General features: G+C 44.7%; 1 protein-coding gene across 3 annotated transcripts in view; it reads right to left on the reverse strand.

Annotated features, from left to right (window-relative positions):
• Window positions 1–4,026: 4,026 nt before the first annotated feature.
• The window catches only part of USP12 (ubiquitin specific peptidase 12), a 105,189-nt gene continuing 84,965 nt past the window's right edge, over window positions 4,027–24,250 (reverse strand). For all 3 annotated transcript variants that reach the window (XM_047858638.1, XM_047858630.1, XM_047858622.1), the window contains 3 exons: window positions 11,321–11,518; window positions 8,521–8,599; window positions 4,027–7,261 (listed from right to left, as the gene is read on the reverse strand). In XM_047858638.1, coding sequence (XP_047714594.1) covers window positions 7,160–7,261; window positions 8,521–8,599; window positions 11,321–11,518 — 379 coding nt within the window. In that variant the 3' untranslated portion in view covers window positions 4,027–7,159. The remainder of the gene's footprint in view (window positions 7,262–8,520; window positions 8,600–11,320; window positions 11,519–24,250) is intronic.

Genomic DNA, 24,250 nt, shown 5'->3' on the forward strand with positions numbered 1-24,250 from the left:
AAATTAAAGACGGGGGCGCCTGGGTGGCTTAGTCAGTTGGGTGCCGGCTCTTGATCTCAGCTCAGGTTATGATCTCTGTCTCTCTCTGTCCCAAAAATAAATAAACGTTGAAAAAATAAATAAATAAAAAAAAAAAGAACAAAGTTGGAGGCCTCATACAAAACTCACTACACTGTAAGTGCAATGAAAGCGTGCCTGCGGCCTAACAACAGACATACAGACCAATGGAATGGAACAGAGCCCAGAAATAAACCCTCCCATGTAACGGCCAATGGATTTTGACAAAAGAGCCAAGATCATTCGATGGGGAAAGGACAGTCTCTTCAACAAGTGGTGCTGGGAAAACGGGATATCCACGTGCTAAAGAATGAAGCCAGACTCTTACACTGTATTTAAAGATTAACTCAAAATAGATCAAAGCCCTAAACCTGAGAGCTAACATATATAAAGCTTTTAATAGAAAACACAGAGGAGAAGTCTCATGACACTGGATTTGGTGATTTCTTAGGACACCAAAGGCGCAGTTGATCAATTGGACTGTGTTAATATTAAAAGCTTTAAAAAAAAATATATATATATATATATATATATTTAATGTTTGTTTATTTTTGAGAGGGAGACAGAGTGTAAGCCAGGGAGGGGCAGAGAGAGAGGCAGACACAGAATCCGAAGCACGCTCCAGGCTCTGAGCCGTCAGTACAGAGCCCGACGCGGGGCTCGAACCCATGAAGTGCAAGATCGTGACCTGAGCCAAAGTCGGATGCTCAGCCGACTGAGCCGCCCAGGCGCCCCAATATTAAAAACGTTCGTGCATCAAAGGCCACTCCATCGGAGAGTGAAAAGACAAGTCTCGGAATGGGAGAAAATATCTGAAAAGGGATTTATATTCAGAACTTCTAAAGAACCCCCACACATAAACAATCCAATATTTACGGGGCGCCTGGGTGGCGCAGTCGGTTGAGTGTCCGACTTCAGCCAGGTCACGATCTCGCGGTCCGTGAGTTCGAGCCCCGCGTCGGGCTCTGGGCTGACGGCTCAGAGCCTGGAGCCTGTTTCCGATTCTGTGTCTCCCTCTCTCTCTGCCCCTCCCCCGTTCATGCTCTGTCTCTCTCTGTCCCAAAAATAAATAAACGTTGAAAAAAAAAAATTAAAAAAATCCAATATTTAAAAATACACATCCAATTAAAAAAAAATAGACAAAGACTTTGAATAGACATTTCTCCAAAGAAGTTCTAAAAATGGCCAGTAAACACATGAAATACTGCTCAACATCACTTATCATCGGGGAAATGCAAATCAAAACCACAGTGAGCTATCCCACCACCCCAGCTGGGAAGGCCACCACCAAAAAAACCTCGAGAAAAGAACAAATGTTTATACAGAAACCGGAATGCTAGTGCCCTGCGGTGGGGAATGTAAAGCAGGGCAGCCATTGTAGAAAACCACATGGAAAACAGTTCCTTAAAGAGTTAAGCCTAGAACCACCGTATGACCCAGCAATTTCTCGTATATACCTGGAAGAACTGAAATCAGGGCCTCAAACAGATAGTTGTGTTCATAGTGGCGTCACTCACGATAGCGAAGAAGTGGAAACCACCCAAATGTCCACCAAGAGATGAAGGTCTAAAAATGGGGTGCATTCGGGGCGCCTGGGTGGCGCAGTTGGTTAAGTGTCCGACTTCAGCCAGGTCACGATCTCGCGGTCCGTGAGTTCGAGCCCCGCGTCAGGCTCTGGGCTGATGGCTCAGAGCCTGGGGCCTGTTTCCGATTCTGTGTCTCCCTCTCTCTCTGCCCCTCCCCCGTTCATGCTCTCTGTCCCAAAAATAAATAAACGTTGAAAAAAAAATTAAAAAAATAAATAAAAATGGGGTGCATCCATACAATGGACTATTACAGAGTCTTAACAGGGAAGGAGATTCGGACACCTGCTTCAACCTGAGTGAGTCTTGAAACATTAAATGGAAGAAGCCAGATGCAAGGGTACAAACACCGTGTATTTCACTGATAGGAGTTAGCTAGAGCAGTCACACGGATAAAGATAGAGAGTAGAAAAGTGACTATGGGCTGGGGGTCAGGGAAACGGGGAGTTAGTATTTAATGGGTAGAGTTTGTTTGGGAAGGTGAAAAATCCTAGCGATGGAGAGCGGTGATGGCTGCACAACACGGATGGTGCTTAACGTCACTTAGCTGCCCACTTAAAAATGGCAGAAGCAGGAAACTCCAGGCTATGTGCATCTTCTGCCATAAAAGAGAACCCTTTGATTATGAAACCACAGAGAAGAGCTTGGCAATGAAGGTACACCTATTTGAAATCTGGATCTGCTGTTTTCCGGCTAACGGACTCTGGGACATTCCCTCAACCTCTGGAGAGTTTTAGTTTCTTCTTAACAGTAAGAAAAAGTAAAACGCTGAGTGTAGGGCCTATCATGCCATCAACTAACAAGTGATGGGTTATTTTAGCAGCTCTGGAAATTCTATGTTATCATAGTAAAACATAAATGACAAAAGGTAAAAAGCTCCAGACGAACATGAACACATACTGGGTGACAAGGACACTTGAGAAAAAGGGAGGGAAAGTCTTGGCTTTTCAACAGTTCATGAGAAGCTGTCTTGAATACAGCGAATTTCACTTATTAAAAGTTCAGTATGAAGCATGTGATAGAGATATCTAAAAAAGAGAATGCAGGGGCACCTGGGTGGCTCAGTCGGTTGAGCGTCCGACTTTGGCTCAGGTCACGATCTCACGGTTCGTGGGTTCGAGCCCCGCGTCGGGCTCTGTGCTGACAGCTCAGAGCCTGGAGCCTGCTTCGGATTCTGTGTCTCCCAATCTATGCCCTCTCCTTGCTTGTGCTCTGTCTCTCAAAAATAAATAAATGTAAAATAGACAGATAGAAAGCAAGCAAGCAATCGTAGGTCCCCACGGGCGGTCTAGTTCACCTGTTACGAAACTTATTCTAAGAACACTGTTCCAGAGAGATGAATAAATCAGAGTGTGACCAGGACAGGTCTCCCAAGAATGAAGAGCGGTGGATTAAATATAGCAGATTAAATATAAATAAAGGCAAGGTATGGAAATTTAAGTTACTGAACAACGGAACGGGATTTCAAGTACTCAAGCACAGGTGAATATTCTCAAGTGACCGATTTTACGGGAGCGAGGACTACACCGCAAGGGCTAAGGGAGCGCTAAAAACAGTAAGATTCTAGGATTCTAAATTTACATTTTTAAACTCGGAATTTTTGGAAAGGCAAGGCTACTACGTAAAGACCAATGCAGGCACGGGATTACAAGTGCCGGTTTACACACACGGAACGCTGTTCTCGGAAAATCTCTTTGGGTAACAAAAGCAGCGAGTTTGCAGCAAGAGCAGTAAAGGCAGTTCCCCAAGTGCATACAGCTGAAGCCGGACCACCACAGGGGTCAGGGGCACCGTGTTTGTGCAGCCAAAAAAATCCAGGTTGAACTTTCAACTCCCCCCAGACTTAACTATTAATAGCCTACTTTTTTTTTTTTTTAATCTTGAGAGAGTGAGAGAGACCACGCAAGTGGGGAGGTGCAGAGAGAGAGAGAGAGAGAGAGAGAGAGAGAGAGAGAGAGAATCCCAAGCAGGCTCCACACGGTCCGTGAACAGCCTGATGCGGGGCTCGTACTCCCAAACCGTGAGATCGTGACCGGAGCCGAAATCGAGAGTCAGGCGCTTAACTGACTGAGCCACCCGGGCGCCCCCCTAATAGCCTACCGTTGGCCTGAAGCCTTACCGATGACATAAACAGGCGGTTAACACACACTTTGGATACGTGTTACATACCTGCGTTCGTACAATAAAGCTAAATAAAGTGTTCAGAAACTCCCAAGGGGAAATGTGTTCACCGTACTACGATACCGTGTCTAAGGAACAAAATCCGCTTAACAAGTAGGACCCACGCGATTCCAACCCATGTTGTTCAAGGGTCTGCCCTTCCAATTCTCAAAGACGGTTTAGGCAAAACAGGGGGGGAAAAAAACCACACTTAAAAACCCGCAAGCACAAATAAACCAACTTTAATAGATATTATTTTGTATTTATATAGCGCCTTCTTCAAGAACCTTAGATGCTTTACAGACATTATATCTAATTAATCCCCACAACAACCCTGTGAGGTAGGTATTACTCCCATTTCACAAGACAGGGAGACTGAAGCACAGAAGAGGTTAAGTGACTTGCCCAAGGTCACGCAGTTAAATTCACTGAGGAGCCAGGACCTGAGCGCCTTAGCCTCCCGGCTCCCAGTTTAATACCTCATGAGAGAATCTTTAATGAAAAGTATCCTTAAAGAAAGTATCGAGGGGAGTAGGTTACGAAAGTGAGGCCTTTCTGCTGCCACCACGGAAAAGAAAAACCCGATACTGGTCGGTAGGGGCAACGAGACCCATATATTACACCTTTCCTTTTTTCCCTTTTCCTGAAGTCGCACGGCCCCCGTCTTGAGCAATCGTCTACAGGTGAAGTTTCTGGGACAGGAGCCGTACGACTTAGCAGTGAGGCTGAATCTAGCACATTTACTTTCGGTTACGATGACCCGTGGACATTTTCATTCCAATATACAAAATCTGGGACAGCCATCCCAACAAACATGTACATAGTTAGCAACCGGCCGCCATTTGCAACGTAAACCCACGCCCGTTTCAGTCACAGTCGACCGACAACCTCACAGTGCTTTCTCTCTGGGTCCCTTCTCTCGCTGTACCTGCATTTGCCCCCCACCCCAACCCCAACCCCTGTGCTTTTAAAGTCTGCTGCGTTTCGGGCGAGCTTCCAAACATGTTACGCAGACGCGGCTGTACTAAGAGTAAAAAGGAAATTGAGACCCATCACCCCACAGTCCCTCCCCTGACAAATCGTACTATTAAACACGGTGTAGACGTGAACAGTGTGCGACTACCAAGGAGCTCAACGAACATGCTAGAACTTGCTTCGATAGGAAACTTCGCCTTGCCTTTTACTGTGGTTTTTACAATGCAAAACGGAGACACGAACACAGCGTAGCATCCCAGGGCTGTACCTCTGTGCAAATGACCTCATCTATCTTTCTAACACGTGCCGTGGCCTAACTCAAGTAAACAACGGGACCCGGCCTCACTCGACTTCCTTCTCTGCGCTGAAAGCTACGGAAACACAGCCGTAAATTCCGAGACAATTTGGTTGAAGCCCTCAAAATTAAAAAAAAAAATGTATCCACCTCCCCCGTCCTGTGCCCTTCCCCTTCCCCTTCCCCGCATTCTCAGTCTGAGTCTCTGTGCAATGTTGTAACCAGGCGCGCTACGCAACCGCGATCGGTATAAGCCCGTTCCGGCCGGCCATAAGGCTTTAGCGACTGTGTCTGAAAAAGCAAGGTGTCAAAATACGTCGTAATTTTTCTCCCAGCGTATCTGTTTAAACAGCCCCATTGGCCAAGCGACCCTGTTAAAGATCAGTTCACGGAACGAACAGGTGACGTCATTTCCTGAGCTAAAAGATACAGATAATAAAATGTTAATAAATAGCAGCAGACAAAAATTTTTTTTCGTGGTTTTTTTTCATATTCAACAGTATTAGTAAAAGAAGTTTAGAAAATTACAGCAATTAAAAAAAAAAAAAATCACTGCCTGAAAAGACTTGAAGAACATCCAAAGCCTGATTGCTATTATTCTGAATATACAGTCAATTATCTTCTGCACGTTACATTCGGCCACCGTCAACTCACTGATGCATGGGGAAGCGTCAACCACAATGGTTCACATACACTTTACATTACATACATCACTTCTTAAAACCCCCGACAGAATGAAGTCTTGACAAATGCAAAGCTTAGTTTCTGAACACTCTTCCAGTAGATCTGCAAAGATGGGGGGGGGGGGGGGGCGGATGGGGAGAAAAGGACTTGCTTCGCGTGTTTCTGGTCTGCTTCCTTAAGATTTCATCCTCGCACGGTTTGCAGCTAGGCACCCAGGCTGCTGGGGTTACGACAGGTTCCTTCTTCCCAGGGTAAAGAATGACATTCGAAAAGAACGCTAACTGCCAAGACACGACTTTTCCGAACACGGCTGCAACTTGAAACGTCAGGGTATTTAAGGATTCTGAAGACTGGTGAGCCACCACTGCACCAGAATTTCATCGATCGTTCCAACCGTGCCAGGGAATTTTTGATAAGTTTTTTTACTTTACAAAATTAAAGCTGAGTAAAATCAGTGACTTATAAACCATGACAAAAGGACAAATATTTAGTCAGAGATATCAGTTCCTCCTGAAAAAGAGTATTTACCTCCTCTCAGTGTAATTTTTCTTAAGGTATCTTACGATTCAAAATGGTTTAAAATTCACCTTAAAAATAGAAACAAACAAAAGGACGAGTTCAATTGACAAAAACCAATAAAAATAAGCTCAAATTTACTGACAGAATCGTGGGCACTTCATACAATACTTAGACTCTACCAGTTTTAAGTAAAATAAATAAGAAAAAAACTTATAGTTACAAAGCCAGTCTTTCCCCTTGGGGAAACAAAAAGCCACTTTTGACCAGTTGTTCCCTACATATACATATACTGTATATTATTATAAGCTTCTTCAGAGAAGCAAAACATATTTGTCTTCCTGACACCGGATTCTAGTCATCTGTTCGTTTTTACATCAGAAAGGCAACTGCAAGTCTTGGGCCCAAGTGTAGTTCTGGTTTACGCCTGAAAAGACCACCGGGTGTTCCTTCTACGTGTGTGTATTCGACACGGGCAAATTTACGCGGTGCGTTCAGGATCACCTCCCGAAATGATCGCTACAACCTAGCACAGATTCCCACTCTTTCTCCTGCACCCCCAAGGAGTTCAAACCATTACTGGTGCAACGAATAAAGAGAAAATGCATGTCAATTACTGGAAGGCGGTGTCACGAGAGGAGCTGCTATCTCTGATCTCACTTCCTTGTTGTGTGGAACTGCACGGACGGCATGATACCTGAGCAAATAAATCAACTACCATGATAGGAAGAGCGTGTGAATCCATAGTCTTTGCTTTATTGTGTGCAAAGTGTGCTACTGCCCCCTGAGCTTCCTGCATTTCTCTTTTCTTGAAAAATCAGTGCTTGATCCTTTGCAAAATAACCAGAGAAGAAATGAGGCAGAAAGTATCTCTTCATCACGGTCCCCCTCAGTCCCGAGACTGATAGAAAAGGATGTAACCAGACTCAGAGTTCTTTGAGATATCTGATGTCAACCCGTAGAATTCTTCAATAGCTTGTGCATCAATTTTCTGCGGGGCAAAATGTAAACATTAGTACGAAAGTGAGCTCTTGGAACTGCTTCAATCCAATAAAACCTCCCACGTTTCTTAGAATCGTGTCTTTCATTGGGGCTATAAAACAGCTCTGCACAGTAAGAACAGCTTAAGTTAACAGGGCTGATAATGCCAAGTACTGGTAAGAACATGAAGCAAACAGGACTCTCAGACACGGCTCGTAGCAACGTAAAACGATTCGGAGACTTTGGGCAAATGTGTCACGTTGTCTTCTAAAGCTGAACACACAAACTACCCTTTGATCCAGCAATCCTATGCCTAGGGAACAGAATTTCTACCTGGACTGTAAGAAACCACGAATTCCCAACCATTCGTGACCTACGAAAATGGCAATTTCAGATGGTTCAACCTAACACACCCAAGAAAAGTGAGTGCGTGTGTCTAGCAAAAGACTTACACCGGGGTCATGGAGGCAGTTTTATTTCAGTAATGGGCGAAAAGGCAAGCTTCTAACTTGTTCTGACAACGGGCAATTACAATAAAAAAGAAAACCCTACAATGGGCAACACGAATAAACTGCTAGATACAATGATGAGCGGAAAAGGGCAGACACAAAAGAAGGCATATTGAACGAGTCCATTTATATTCAAACAGAGGCAAAACAATAATGAGAATGATAAGCCTCAAAAGAGCCAGGAGCCGGTCAAGGGGATGGTGGGGACAAGGGAGGAAAGCTGTGAGGACGGACCAGAAAGAGGATAAAGGGGGCTCACTGGGGTGCTGAAAGTGCACTTGATCTTGATAGTGGTTACAGTGTGTGTGTGTGTGTGTGTGTGTGTGTGTGTGTGTGTGTGTGTGTGCGCGCGCGTGCGCGCGCGTCTGCGCGCGCGCGCGCATGCAAATACAGGTGCGAGCACGTTCACATAAAAATTCAAGTTGTTGCTTAAGATTTGTGTACTTTATATATATTATAACTCAATAATTTTTTTAACCTCAATTTTTTTTTTTAAACAATGAAAGCATTTTTTTTTTTTTAAGCTAGCTCTGTTGTCAAAAGCTTTTGTTTGATCCTAAGCATTTTAAAGGTTACCTGACCATTCAAGCATTGGGATTGCCTGTTGGGGAGTAAGAAGTAGGAATCAGATAATCTGAAGACCTCAACAGTTGCCTAATATTCGTCACCTGTCATATGAATGAGAGGCTGGGAGAAAAAAGAGAAGAGTGAAATACACACCCAACTTTGAAGAAAAATAAGAAATTCAGGAACTACTTACTTCTACAATGTCGTCATCAAACAACAACCAAAAATCATGACTCTTAACTATTGCGATATAATGTCCTCGATTGGGACCACTAAAACAAAGAGAAAGAGAAGTTAATTTCATACAATGTTTATTAACATCATTCTTCTATGCCCGAATTTCACGTTCTATAAAGCAGCATAACTGAAACCGATAAAAATAGTCCTTACCTATCCTTCCCCAAAGTATCAAGCCACATTGATGTGAACTGGCATTCTATTTTAAAATCAAATAATTAGCACTCTACTTTGAAAGATATAATCAGCATTCTATTTATATGAAGTTACACTATTAAAATTATTTGTCTTTTTTAACTTATTATTTTTAAAATAATTTTCAAATTTGCTTCTATGAAAAATGTAAATACATTTTTTTCTAGCATTTTGAGGGGGGCGGGGGTGTCACTGTCTGAGTTAAACTACAGAACAACACAAGTAAAAATTTTTTTCTAAGTCTTACTCTCTTCGGAAAAGTTTTTCTCTTGAGGAAAGGTATCGTGTGATAGTTAAACAAGCAAAGATATCAAATCTACAGTTCTGAAATCAATCAAGCTTGACCTTCATAAACTTCTTTAAAAACAAATGACATTTTGTTAGTATTATTAGTGCTATTTTTAAGTACCTTAGCACCATTATTAGAATGGTTTCTGCGTCTCATTTTAAACAAATCTGGAATAAAGAAATCTAGAAACTCATAAAAATGCATGTGGGACTGTTTCTTCAACAACAATAAATCCTTTGCTTTATAAAAGACGTGGTGAAGATTTCAACTTCTCCCCGTTTAAGTAGGATTCATTATAAAAGCTTCTACATAATTCTTCATTAAATTATAATTCCATTGTAATTGTTATAGTATAGAATTTGAGATAATTTTCCACACAAAGTACTGTTAATGTGAACATTATCTTAAGAGTAGCAACATGAGATAAAGGAATAAGCAGCCTCTGTGCCTCCTGGTGTCGGCTCCTCTGACCCGGTTGGGGGAGCCGAGTACCCGAGGTGACAAAGCGACACAAACAAGAGGACCGCTCTTTCCCCACAGACGAAAACCCCTCAGAACTATTTTTTTAAGAAGGCTTTTAATTCTAAAATTCTGAAATAAGAACCAAAATAAACAGATTTTGCCCATTTCTCGGGGGTTCGTCTAAAGAATCACGTGTTTATATAAGAGGCTAAGAATTTTATTTTATTTTTTGTTTTGTTTTGTACTTTTTTAAGGTGGTAGAAAGGCAGAGAGAATCACAGAAAGGCTGAGGAACACAGCCTGAGAGGGAGGAGGCAGGTGGGGGACACAAAAGTTAGGCATCGGGCAGCTCGGCTTTTTCCTTCGGCAAACAGGTGGTTTGAAGAACAGACAGAAGTCGGTTACAGAAACTAATAGGAGGAGGAAGGGCTGAGGCTCCTAAACTTACTAGGCGCCCAGGAAGGCCGTCTATTAGGGATTTGCATCCTGAACACAAAACACGCTCATTGCAGTGGGCGTGAGTGCCTAACGTGTGCACGTGAGTGTGTCGCTTTCTGTGGGGATCAGAAAGACACCAACGCTTCCTGCCCGAGGACACGGTCAGTGCAGCAGATAACCCACCACAAACACATTTCGGGGCAAAACAGAACATAAAAATGGAGCTGCAGGCGCAGTGGAACGGACAGACGCCTTCCGGCGGGAGAGGAGGTGGGAGGGACAGGGCTGAGGACTCCAGGAAGGTAGGTTCCGGGGGGGCGGGGGCCCGAGACGGGCCGAAAGGGTCACACTTAAGAATTCCGCAAGCACCTGTTAGAAATCTATGCGCCACTGAGGAGGGAGAACGCATAGCTGGACTGGCACGGGCTTGCCGAGGACGAGCGTCCTCGACAGTTGAAGGATGCAGGCAAAGTAAACCATCTACGCTCTCGTGTGAAATCTTACTACAGATAAATCTGATAAAAAATAAAAAAGATTTTTAGGGGCGCCTGGGTGGCTCAGTCGGTTAAGCGTCCGACTTCAGCCAGGTCACGATCTCGCGGTCCGTGAGTTCGAGCCCCGCGTCGGGCTCTGGGCTGATGGCTCGGAGCCTGGAACCTGTTTCCGATTCTGTGTCTCCCTCTCTCTCTGCCCCTCCCCCGTTCATGATCTGTCTCTCTCTGTCCCAAAAATAAATAAACGTTGAAAAAAAAAATTAAAAAAATAAAATAAAAAAGACTTTTAAATGCTGTTAATCTGTATTTATTCTGAGAGAGAGAGAGAACGAGCAGGGGAGGGGCGGAGAGAGGGAGCCAGAGGATCCTAAGCAGGCTCTGCGCTGTCAGCACAGAGCCTGATGTGGGGCTTGAACCCACGAACCGTTGAGATGATGACACGAGCTGAAATCAAGAGTCAGACGCTCAACCCACTGAGCCACCCAGGCGTCCTAAATGTTGTCACTCTTTTGTTAACGGACAAATCATTTCCTGTTTTAAGAAGTGCCTGTTCTCATAAGGGAAACATATACAAACTGATAAACAACACAACACAAAGCAGTAAGTTACGGCTAGCGATACACATCTAGTAGCTACGTGAACACAGAGGCGTGGAACCAAATGTAGTAATGGTTCGATGCAGTAATATTTCAGTATACCAAAGTTTAAGGAGGAAATGGTAAACGCACTGTATGTGAAACATCCATCTTGCAATCAACCTATCCTGACACGACAACCTGGAAGCATCAAGAGCCTCGGAAAGATCTACGCCAGGACCTTCCTGAACGCCCGCCCCACAGACCAAGAACCTTGCCAGCTCGTCCCTCGGATGCAGTTACCTTCCACAGTGAACCACCACGGCGACGAGGTCGTACATTCTGTCAGGATTGGTTGCGTCGCCAGAGGTGTTAAACAGACGAAGTTCTAAAGGAAAAACTACCCGGTAAGACAGTTTTGTGTATCGATGAAGTTGATCCATGTACTTAAACCTCTTCAGGTGCAGGGCTAGAATCATGGGCAGTTTTTTAACTTTCATCCTATTGAAATAAACACGGAGACAGAATTTCATAAAAGGCATTCACACCATGTCCTTAAAAGAACTATCAAACTTTAGGATCCCATTAACAAACCATTAGTAGCTTTAATAGCCCAGCACTGCCCAGTTTTGCATCCTTCTACTAATTACTTCTATATTGGCAAAGCAACATTCTGGACACCTGAAGACTACCCCACCCGTCATCGACAAACCACATAAATCTAATTCATACTCAATACGGCTTCAAAATAGATGAACGACATCAGCCCGCTGTTAAGAAATCCTTATTCTGAAATACAGGTCCCTAATGATAAGGCAAACTGCACATGATGCCTATGATTGGTGGAGGAGAACCAGTTCCTGAGAGCTGCTAACTCCTTTGGATGTGAGGGGAGACTGAAATCCATCTGTCCCATCAGTCTATATAATTCAGTAACAGACTGACACGAGAAAAGCACGAAAGACCATTCTGCGAAAGGTGTTTGTCAGAGATAAGAAGTAACTCCGCATTAGGAATAAGGACTACGTGTATCCTCGAAAAGAGAGTAAAATGACCTGCAGATTTAGGGTTGAGTTTTTTACTGTAAAACACCGGCTATCCTCCACACTCTAAATAATCTTTATTACGCCCTTAAATGTCATTTCGCCCCGACACGACTCCGCACTCCTGGCTCCTCCTAATGACAGCCTGTTCTTCTGAAGGCTCAGCTCACACGCTGTCCCCCCACACACAAGTAACCCCTCTCTTCAATCCCCCATCGGCACTTTCTAGATTCACTCTATGCATGTACAGTTTATGACCCCATCAAATGTTTATGATGATTATGGGTCTTTCTCTTCTTCTAGGGTCTAAAATCTTGCCAGGGAAAAACCACTTTTATTTTGTTTTCATTTTCTTTCTCTATCGAGCAACATGCCTGGCACGTGACAGATACCTGACAAGTGTTGCAGCACTGAATTCCGTATGTGTTCAATGAAGCGAAACGCTTCATTAATTAAAAAACGAAATTTACTAAGCCATTGCCCCTAATGAAGTGAAAACAAAAATCATTCTGTAGCATCTCGCTAAACCTGCATCCTACAGATCTTAAATGCGGTGGGCAGCTTGTTATTCCGGAAACATTTACTATTCTACCCTGGCCTTTGAAAAACATTAGCGAGAAAAAACAGATACTCATTCCCGGAAAGAAAGCTAACAGTGTAAGAGTCTTTATGGCCTTTGCCTCAGTAATCCCAACTTCTAGAACTTAAATATATCCTCTCAGATACAAGACGTCTGAAAAACATTCACTTCTAGAGTTATTTTAGATCGTGAAAAACTGGGAAAATCCTAGAGACAGGCATGCGACAGAGATATTATGGGTTCAGTTCCAGACCACCACAGTAAAGTCAGCATTGCAATAAAGCCAATGGAATGAAATTTTTGGTCTCCCAGTGCACGTAAGAGTTAGGTTGACATTATACCGTGTCCATTAAATGTGCGATATTATGTCCAGAAAAAACCAATGCAGACACCTTAATTAAAAAACACTTCATTGTGAAAAACTGCAACCCATCACCTAAGCCTTCAGCGAGTCATAACCTCTTTGCTGGGGAAGGGTCCTGGCTCACTGCTGACTGATGGGGGTAGTGATGATGAAGGTCGTTGGGGTGGCTGCGGCATTTCTTAGAAGATCATCAAGTCTGCCACACTGACGGACTCTTCCTCTCGTGACCGATTTCTCTATAGCACGAGATGCTGTCTGAGAGCATTTCACCCACAGAACTTTCCTCAAAATTAGAACCAGTCTTTTCAAACCCTGCCCTGCTTTAACTACCAAGTTTGTGTAGTATCCCAAACCCTTCGTGGACACTTCAACCGGCTTCACAGCATCGTCAGCAGGAGCAGATTCCATCTCGAGAAATCACGTTCTCTGCTCAGCCGTGAGAAGCAGTCCTCACCCCATCGCGTCCTGTCGCGAGATCCCAGCAACGCCGTCCACCTTCAGGCCCCGCTTCTAGTCCTGGTTCTCTCGCTGTGTCCACCACATCCGCCGTGACTGCCTCCACGGCCGTCCCCAACCTCCAAAGTCATCCCCGAGGGTGGGAATCGACTTCTGCCAAACTCTTATAAAGGAGATTTTGACCTCTTCCCGTTGTTCTTAATGGCTTTCCATTTCGGGAGGCATTTAATTTACTTTGCCCAGATCCATCAGAGGAATCACTGTCTGTGGCACCTGCAACTTTATGAAATGTGTTTCTTAAAAAATAAGAAAGTCAGAGTGACTCCTGGATCCACGGGCTGTGGAATGGACGCTTGTCAAAAGGCACAAAAACATTCACCTCAGGGCACAATCTCCATCAGAGCTCTCGGGTGACCAGGCAGCACGATCAATGGATGAAGAGCAAAATTTGAAAGGAATCTTTTTTTCTGCTTTTTCCCTGGGCAGAAGGTCTCAACGGTGGGCCTCAAATATTCAGCAAACCATGTTGTAAACAGACGTGCTGTCACCCAGGCCTTGTTGTTCCATTTATAGAGCAGAGCGGATTTAGTGTAACTCTGGAGGGCCCCAGCATTTTCCGAATGGCCAGTGAGCATCAGTTGCAGGTCACCAGCTGCGTTAGCCCCTAACAAGAGAGCCCTGTCCTTTGACGCTCCGAAGGCAGGAACGGACTTCCCTCTAGGTGTGCAAGTCCTTGATGGCACGCATCGTCTTCCACAGACGGCTGCTCTGTCTACACCAACCACCTTCGTGAACGATCTTAGCCAGACCTGCTGGAGAACTTGCTGTAGCTTCTACATTAGCACTGGCTGCTTCGCCTTTACTTTCACGTTACGGAGACGGCATCTTTCCTCAACCCCCACCCCTGCAGCTTCCAATTTTCCTCTTGCAGCTTCCTCGCCTCTCTCTGCCTTCAGAAAGTTGAAGAGAGTTTTGAGGGCTTGCTCTGGGTCAGACTTTGGCTCAAGGGAATGTTGTGGCCGGTCTGCTCTTCTGTCTAGACCGCTCACACTTTCTCCGTGTCGGAAATAAGACCGCTTCGCTTTCTTGTCACTTGTGCGTTCGCTGGAAAAGCACTCTTCATGTCCTTCACGAACGTTTCCTCGGCACTTGCAACGTGGCTGCAGTTTGGCACAAAGGACCCAGCTTTCAGTCTGTCTCAGCCGTCAACGTGCCCCTCCTCACTAAGCTTCACCATTTCTAGCTTTTGATTCAAAGTGAGAGATGTGGGACTTCTGCTTCCACTGGCGCACGTAGGGGTCACTGCAGGGTTACTAACGGGCCTAGTTTCAATATTGCTGTGTCTCAGAGACTAGAGCGGCCAGAGGACAGGGAAAGGGGGCCGGGGCGGGGGGCCGGGGGGGAACGGACGGTAGAGCACTCAGAGGACATACAACTCTCAAGTAAGCTCACCATCTTGTAAGGGAGTGGTTTGTGCCACCCCCAAACATTACACCAGTGACATCGGAGAGCACGGGTCATTATATGAAATGTGATAATAACGAGAAAGCATGAGATTTGGTGGGAATTGCCAAAATATGACAGAGACACAAAGTGAGCAAATGCTGTTGGAAAAAGGGCCTCAATAGACTTGCTTGACGCAACGATGCCATAAACCTTCAATATGTTAAAAAAAAAAAAAAAAAAACGCAGCGAAGTACAGCAAAGCAGGGCACAATAAAATGAGGTGTGCCTGTACCTGTCTTACAGAAACTCCTTCTAAAAGAGGGAATGATCACCAACTCATTTCTGAGGCCAGCTGAAAGCCGGTACCAAAACCCGACAACGGTATTACAAGAAAATCCCAGACCAATAATATCCCTCACGGTATCTCAAAGATGTGAAAATCAACAGAACATTAGCAGATTGAATCCGGCAACATATAAACCTCCCTTGGCGATGGTATTATAGTTCTCCTAAATGAAACGCTGATGTTTTTTCCTCAGGTTCTTTGTAAATAAAGACCAGTAACTGCAAAAATGGAAAGATTCCTTTATGTCCCTGAATTAACAAAGTAATCATAAATTTGTACGGAGCATTTTAAAATATTAATAGAGCCCATTTCTCCTCCGGAAGAAAAGGGTCCTCAGCCCAACTTCAGTTTTCCGGAAATTTTAGATCTCCGCAGAAAGACGATGCTTACCAACGATGTGATTTTGAAAAACAAGCACGTCCCCTTCCAACCTCATCAGAGTATTCTGCACCAGGAATGAGCGGCCTGCAGATACTATTTTCTTAGCAAAAATGTACCGCCCTCGTCATACACCAGGTTACAAAGTCAATGCCTACAGCAGCCACCGTCACATGGGGTGGCGGGCACATCTTCTCACCCTGGGGCCCCATGACCCAGCGAGCAGACCCCGACGGAAGAAGCCTTGTGCCCGAGATTTATCAGAGCGCTGCTCTGGGGGCCGAGTGAGGAAAGCCGAGAGGGAAGAGGAGGAAGCCAGCTGAGGGTTCAGTCGCAGGAAAAAGCCTACAGAGAGCAGCTCCAGCTCGGTCCCTCGGGGAAACCTGCCTGGACTCTGAATTTCTCTGGACCGTGGCGAGGTGACTGGGCTTTCACACTCTCTTCTCCACCTGCCGGTCACAGGTCACAGGTTAAAGAAATTCCCAGAAGCTTCCTTCCGCGGTAGCCCCAGCCCCAGAGGAGTCCTCTGAAGAAGAGCCAGCGTGAAAGCGCCCCAAAGGAGTGGGGGTGGCGGAGAATGGGCCCTGAGGCCACTCCCTGACTAGAATACCGGCCACTCTGCTGCAGGCAAGGGGGGGGGGGGGGGGCATGACAAAGGCGAGTTCCATATTCTAGAGCTGTCTGCAGATTCCCCAAGAATGGCCAGAAACCATTTTTTAAAGGAAAATTTCCCATTTGTGGAAACGGTGGGAGCCAAGCAAAGAGGTCCACACATACTGCGGGCCAGAGGGCACTAATATGCAAACTCTACCCCGGACAACTTTAACATCCCATCAGCACAAGCACATAAGAACTTAATGGAATTCTGTTGGCAGAGGAGTCTTGACCACGCAGAAGAGTTCGTCATCGTACAGACAGAAAATTCCACCTTCTCGTGGACTGTCATGTCAACGAGGCCTAACTGGGGAAGGTCAGGCTGAGTGTGACAGGGAAACGGAAGTTATGGCTGCACGTGAGGAAGCCACCAGACTGAGTGGGAAGCACCGAGAGGAGAGCTGGACCCGACGGAGCCTGACTCCAGTGGGCGTCATCCACGAAGGCAGGTCGGGGGACAGGGCAGATCCAGAGTGCCCCGACCGGGGGTGGGGGGGAAGAGTGCCGATCGCTATCTGGAGATGCTTCCAGGCGCGCATCCGGACAGCATCAACCTGTCAAAAGACAGAAGGACCTAGGCAACCGGACACACGGGTCAGATTCAGGAGGATTCCAAATGGGGGAGGGGGTGCTGCGGTCTGAATGCTTGTGTCCCCCCAAAACTCATGTTCAAAACCTAATACCCGACGTGACGGTTCTAGGAGGTGGGGCCTCTGGGAGGTGCTTACACCATGAGGGTGGAGCCTTCACAGATAGGACTAGTCTCTTCATGAAAGACCCTAGAGAGGTTGCGGGAGTCCTTCCACCAGGCAGGAAGGCACCTGCTGGGGACCATGAAGAGGGCCCTCACCAGAACACGACATGCTGGTGCCTCGATTCTGGACCGCCAGCTTCCAGAATGCGAGCGAATCGATACATTTCTGCTATTTATAATCCGCCCAGTCTATGGGGTTTTGTTACGGCAGTCTCAGCAGACGGAGACAGGGTGTGTGTGAAAGGGCTGACTACTCCCGACGTGATACTAACCGTGACTAGAACCTGCACACGCAGAAAAACGATACGCATCTAGCTAGGGAAACCGAGCAGAAGGGAAGAACTTGGCCTCAGGAACAGGAAGAACCTCAGTTACCACTAGATCAGGGTGGACAGAGACAGGCAGCGGCCACAACAACCGGATGCCGAGTCACCTGGGCACTGCGTGAGTCGTCCTCAACGGGACGGCGGTGGGCCTGGAGGCGGGCTCGGCTGAATGTGGCCTAAAGGGAGAGAGAGTAAGGGAGGGGAGCGAGGAGGGGTGTGTGGTGGAGAGCCGGTCAGGCTGCCTCAGCTCCCCACTGCCACTCGTCATCAGATCCCGCTCTCGGAGAGGGGAGTGACAGGCGAGTGTTCCTTAAAATCGCAAGCGGCACTCCCAGCCCGGAGGACAGGAAAACAGCACCTAGAACAACCTAGAACAACGCCAGAAGCCACCAAATCCTCTTGCTGCAGTTCCCCGGCTTCGTCACCTTGCTTCTACCCTATGCTTTTATCCTCCCACTGGGTGACAGCTCGGGAATGTCTCATCCACACCTACCAACCTCGTATTTTTCCTGGACTGTGCTATACAGGGGTGCTACGTGAAAGGAGTCAATGTGCGGACGAATTCCGTACGAAAGATAAAAAGATCAACTTCTTCTATTCTGTGGGTCTCCTCAGAGTCCACAATATGAAGCATGAATAAACAATGAAGAGGAAATTTTACTATATAGCAAATTCATTTGATCACGGAATACTTATTTTAGGGCACCATTTCCAGAAATCGTTCTTTGACGTTGTTCCAAGATCGGCTGGTTGCAAAGAAGACACTGTCTTTACGTTAACACAAACACAGATTCCGAATGAAAGCCAAATCACATGCATTTTTCTTTCGTGGTAAAAAACATATGAACTTCACCATCTTCACCCCTTTTATTTTTTTTTTATTTTTTTTTCAACGTTTATTTATTTTGGGGACAGAGAGAGACAGAGCATGAACGGGGGAGGGGCAGAGAGAGAGGGAGACGCAGAATCGGAAACAGGCTCCAGGCTCTGAGCCATCAGCTCAGAGCCCGACGCGGGGCTCGAACTCACGGACCGCGAGATCGTGACCTGGCTGAGGTCGGACGCTTAACCGACTGCGCCACCTAGGCGCCCCTGGATTCACCTATGTTATATGTGACAAGATTTCCTTCCTTGTCAAGGCTGAGTGATACCCCATTTTATGTTCATCCCACATTTTCTTTATCCGCTCCTCTGCAGATGGACATCTAAGCTGTTTCCTCCTGTTGGTTATTGTGAACGATGTAGCAATAAACACAGGAGTACACACATCTCTTCTGACACCGTTTTCAATCCTTCTGGATATATATCTAGAAGAAGGAACGCGAGATCATAAGGTAGCTCTATTTTCAGTATTTTGAGGAACCTCCTCACTGTTTTCCGCAGGAGCTATGCCAGTTTACAGTCTCACCAATAGTGTACGAGGCTCCAGTTTCTCCACATCGTCGCCACACTTATTTTCTCACTTTCCAATAAAGGCCACCCTAACTGGTGTGAAAGGCTACCTCACTGTGTTCTGATGTGCCTTTTCCCGACGATTAGCTTTAGTTGAGTATCTTCTCATATGCTTGGCGGCCATTTGTTTCTCTCCTTTGGAGAAATGTTTACTCAAGTTCTTTGCCTGGTTTTTGTTGCTGAGCCGTACGAGTTCTTGGTATATTTTGGGTTATTAACCTCTTGTCATGTATTGGTTTTCAAATATTTTCTCCCATTCATGCCTTTTCACTCCATTTATCGTCTCCCTAGGTTACGCGTACATTTTTAAGCTTGACAAAGTCCCACCTGTCTACTTTTGCCTTTGTTGCTTGTGCTTTTTGGTGTCATATTTGAGAAATCATGGCCATATCCAAGGTCATGAAGACTTTCCGTTATTCTAGGAGTTTTATAGTTTCAGGTCGTATGTTTAGGTCTTTCATCCATTTTGAATTAAGTTTTGTACATGGTATAAGGTAAGGTTTTGCACATGGATATCCAGTGGTCCCAAAACATCGGGTGAAGAGACTGTGTACTTTCCCTATTTTTGTATCGTGCGGCCTTGGCGCACTTGTAGATCATCTGACCATGCGAGTGAGGGTTTAGTTCTGGGCTCTCTACTCTTTTGCATTGATCTATAGGTCTGTCTTTATCCCAGTCCATGCCGTTTTAATTCCTGTAGCTTTGTAATAGGTTTTGAAGTCAGGAAGTGTGAGGCCTCCAGCTTTGTTTTCTTTAAAGATTGTTTTGGCTTTAAGAGTCCTTCGAGATTTCTCCTATGAATCTTGGGTGTTTTTTCCCCTATTTCATCAAAAACTGCTATGGAGATTTTGACAGAGGTTAAACTGAATCTGTAGACTCTTCTAGGTAGTATGACCATTTTAACAGTATTAAGTCTTCCAATCCATAAACGCAAGATATCTTTCCATCTACTTGTACATAACTTCTTTAATTTTTCAGTAATATTTTATAGTTTTCAGGGCACAAGTCTTTAGCCCCCATCATTAAGTCCATTTCTAAGTATTTTAGTCCCTTTGATGCTACTGTAAATGGGATTCTTTTGTTAACTTTCTTTTCGGATTGTTCAGTTAGTGCCCAGAAATGCAACTGATTTTTGCATGTTGATTTCATATCTGCACGTCTGCTGAATTGATTAGTTCTAACAAAGTTTTTTTCTTGTTGTTGTTTCATCTTTAGGGTTTTCTGTCATTAAGATCGTTATCTGTGAACAGAGATAATCTGACTTCTTCCTTTCCCTTTTGGATGCCTTTTATTTTTCTTTTTTTTTGCCTAACTGCCCGGGCTACGATTTCTAATACTATGCTGAATAATGGCAAGACTAGGCATCCTTGTCTGGTTCCTGATCCTAGAGAAAAAGCTCTTATTTTTTTAACCACTGGGTCTGATGTTAGCTGTGGGCTTGTTAGAGATGGCCTTTATTATGTTGAGGTATGTTCCTTCTATCCCTAGTTTGCTGAGTGTTTTTATCATGGACGGGTGTTGAATTTTCTCAAATGCTTCTTCTGTGTCCACTGAGATGATCCCATGGTTTTTGTACTTCATCCAGACTGAAACCTTTTAAAGTCAAACTGGTTTTTGTTTCTTTAATAAGAACTATGATCTGTATATCCAACACAATCTTACTCTCTTAGTCTGAGACTAAGAGCTGGTAGATGTCAACTAATGCAAGTGAGACCCAAAAAGATTAAATCAGACTTGCTCAATATTACCACGCAAGTTATCAGAAGGGCTGACGCTAGATCCTAGTAGAAAATAGATAATTTCTGTATTGCTGTCTTTCCGTAAATTAACGCGCAACTTATCCTACAGAAATACTCTAAAAACTGTGTGAAAATGTGTCTGTTGGTGGGCATATACATACAAAATATGCATATTCACCAAAGCAATGTAACAGTAAAAAAAAAAAAAAAATGGGGGGGGGGGGAACAATCTAAGCTATTAGAGTTAGCTGTGAACACAGTTCACAGATTATGGTATGTTATGGTACGCCCATACAAAAAGTCTATGGAGCACCTCATCAGAATGATGTAAAAATATACTTTCGGTGACATGCTTGTCATTTATTAAGTGAAAAAAGCTACAAAACTGCATATAAAAATTTGATTCCATTGCAAGAATTACATGTGTGCATACAGACACCCTTCAAAAATCCAGGATACACAAAAATGTTAACGGCGCTTTCATAATGATTCTCAATTGATGTATACTTATCTATATTCTCTAATTTCTTTACAGAGCATATATATATACATATTCCCCATGTATATTAACAAAAAACCTCATATTAAATGATATATTAACATCTCATGGATGTCTGCAAAACAAACAGCTTGAGTTTGTAAACCATCTTTAATTACTCACGTATACGGCTATTTGTCATTCTGTATGAAGACCAGCCAGGCTCACAGATACGCCTTCCTCCATGTGGCCAAAGAAGTTCGCGAGTCGGATTCCTCTTACTTACATCTAGTCCTTGACTCTGTCTTCCTTAACCAACAGTCTCAGACACCTTCTACACTTTCAGGATTAATCTGATCCGTCCTCTCCCCAACTTTTGTGAGGTACCCACCCCAACCATCTTCACTAACAGAAGGGAACAACGAGTCATCTGCTTTGATTACCTGTGTCCACTACCTAAAAGCCCTTCCTTCCTAATAAATGTATCTGTGTCCAAAAGAAAAACAAAAAGATAATCATTTAAAAACCTAAGTTCTTCTTTTCATGAACATTTCAGTTCAACCGTCAGGTGGGGCCATACTAGGTAGACGGCTGTGCCGTCAGGGGAGAGGGGAAACCCAAGCAGAGCAAAGAGCATGTCTGTATGACATGTGTGCATGGTGGGGGTGGAGGGAGAAGACCGGTCACCTACAGGGCCACTGAACAATTAAAAAAATACAGAAAGATAACGGGAGCCAATTTTTACTTTCAGAGAAGGAAACCACAAATATGAAAAAGGAGAAAACCAGAATGGACCCTATGGTGTTGGCTGCAATTGGGGATTTAATTGTGAATTCATGGTTTTTCAATATGGAAAGATCAACAGGCAAGATACACAGGTAGAGATGTGAAATTGGGAATTTAATTGGGAACTTATGGTTTTTCAATACGGAAAGATCAACAGTCAAGACACACAGATACAGATGTGAAATTGGGAATTTAATTGGGAATTTATGGTTTTTTAATACGGAAAGATCAACGGGCAAGATACACAGGTATAGATGTGAGTATATACCCCCACCCTCCAGCTCTGCTCACCCAGGGGGCTCGAGAACAGACACATCCCGATAGCAGGGAGCACACCTCTATCAAAGTCTTGCTTTCTAAACATCATTCTCCTCCTCAAAGGAACTAGGTCTCTCTGGAGAAATGGCTGGACCAGAGTGGGGGCAAGGCAAGTACAAAATGAGAAAATGAGCCAGGAGTATCTTGTGGTGCCAGAAAGTAAAGAAACACTCAAGGATGAGGGGACAGGTCATAAAGACACGGGCACCAGCTTGAAGGGGTTCCCGCTGGCCAAATCGGGGATCATTTGCACATAAAAAAAGTGAGAATGGCAACGGATCATAACCCACTGAAAAAAACAAACAAAAAAACCCCTGGAGTCCAAACTGAGATTTGAAAATGAAAAATATTAGAAGTCTGATGAGGAATGGGTGTATTTACAATCTAAAAATAACCTCCACACAAAATACTTATGAATTATACATGAGCAAAAACATAGCGTAAGAGGGAAGAACTCTGGGAGACATCCCCTTAATCAAGTGCTCAAAGATAACAGCACCAGTAATGGGATGTGCAGAAAAGGGTTAACCTAGCGGGCCTCAGACTGTCTTTACAAAGGTCTGCTTGGGGGGCCCCTGGGTGGCTCAGTTGGTTAAGTGTCCCACTCCGGCTCAAGTCATGATCTCGCGGTTTGGGGGTTCGAGCCCCGCGTCGGGCTCTGTGCTGACAGCTCAGAGCCTGGAGCCTGCTTCGGATTCTGTGTCTCCCTCTCTCTCTGCCCCTCCCCTGCTCACACTCTGTCACCCTCCTGTCTCTCAATAATAAATAAATGCTTAAAAAAAACCACTTCTTTTAGAAAGGTCTGCTTATAAGGGTGATCCTTGGTTAATATATGAGAATTTGGATTTGAGGAGTGTCCCTAAACGATAAGCGTGTCTCAACACGCCTAAATTGTTTGAACAAACAATATGGCTTATGCTCAACACCTGTTTTCCTTCTGAGAGTCTGGAATTTTGGTACACGCTGGGCAGACGGCACCTAGCCTTCGGTTTAAAACACTGGACACTGAGTCTATAATGAGCCTCCCTAGCAGAAAACACTTTTCCCACGTCACATTCAACACTAGAGGAGTGAAGTACGCCCACGTGACTCCATGGGACTGGACTCCCGGAAGCTCGCCTGGTTTTCTGCTTTGCTGACGTGCTTTGTCACCTTTCCCTGTAACAAGTCTCAGCTGTGAGCATGACTACATACACGGAGTCCTGTGAGTCCTTCTAGTGAGTGTCCGGAGTGGTCTTAGGGACCCCCACACACCATGTGTCACTTAAGAGGATACAACGGGAAGAAGAGAGCATCACTTCTGGGGGACTCCCACCCAGAATACATAACCTGAACCTAATCCTAAGAAAACACGAGATGACCCCAAAGAGGGCGGTCTATAAAATAACGAATCGGTAATCTTCAAAACTCTCAAGATTTTTAAAGTCAACAAGAGACTAAAGAACTGTTCCAAATGTAGAGACTAAAGAGACACAAATACTAAGTGTAATATATGTTTCTGGACCGGATCCTTTTTTCCATAAAGGACATTACCGGGACATCTGCGCTAATAAAATAAGGTCTACGAGAACAGTGGCGTGTCAGTGTGACTTTCCCCGTGTGGGTGAAATACGGCCATGGGAAAACTTCCTTGTTGGTAGGAAATGGCCACTCAAGTGTCCAGGATCGTGGGACATCACACCAGGACCTTATTTTCAAACGATTTAGGGTAAAATAGCATTCTTGGTACGGTTCATACAGCTTTTCTTTGACTTTGAGATTGTTTCAAAGTAAGAAGTAAGGTAACAAGAATGATGATGACGACTCCATTCCCTGACCCCGAATCCCAAAGAAGAGAAGGTACAACATCCTATGTGGGAAGAGCGGAAACTCGGGTACAGCTCCCCCTACCTCTCCCCACCAAGGAAAAAGCTACACAGGCAGCAAAGCCTCGAAGTCAAATATTTTAAGCGTACTGGTTTAGGATTGTTAAACAAGTGTAGAAAGTGGCCTGAGGGCGGAGAGTGGAATACTGTTGATCTGGTAATAACTTAATGCGTCTTCATTACTCAATGATAACATTCAAAAGTTTTACTCAGTGTAAATTTTCACACATCCCTTTCAGCCAGAAAAG

This window comes from Prionailurus viverrinus, chromosome A1 (assembly GCF_022837055.1).
Source record: "Prionailurus viverrinus isolate Anna chromosome A1, UM_Priviv_1.0, whole genome shotgun sequence".
In the NCBI taxonomy this organism is placed as follows: domain Eukaryota; kingdom Metazoa; phylum Chordata; class Mammalia; order Carnivora; family Felidae; genus Prionailurus; species Prionailurus viverrinus.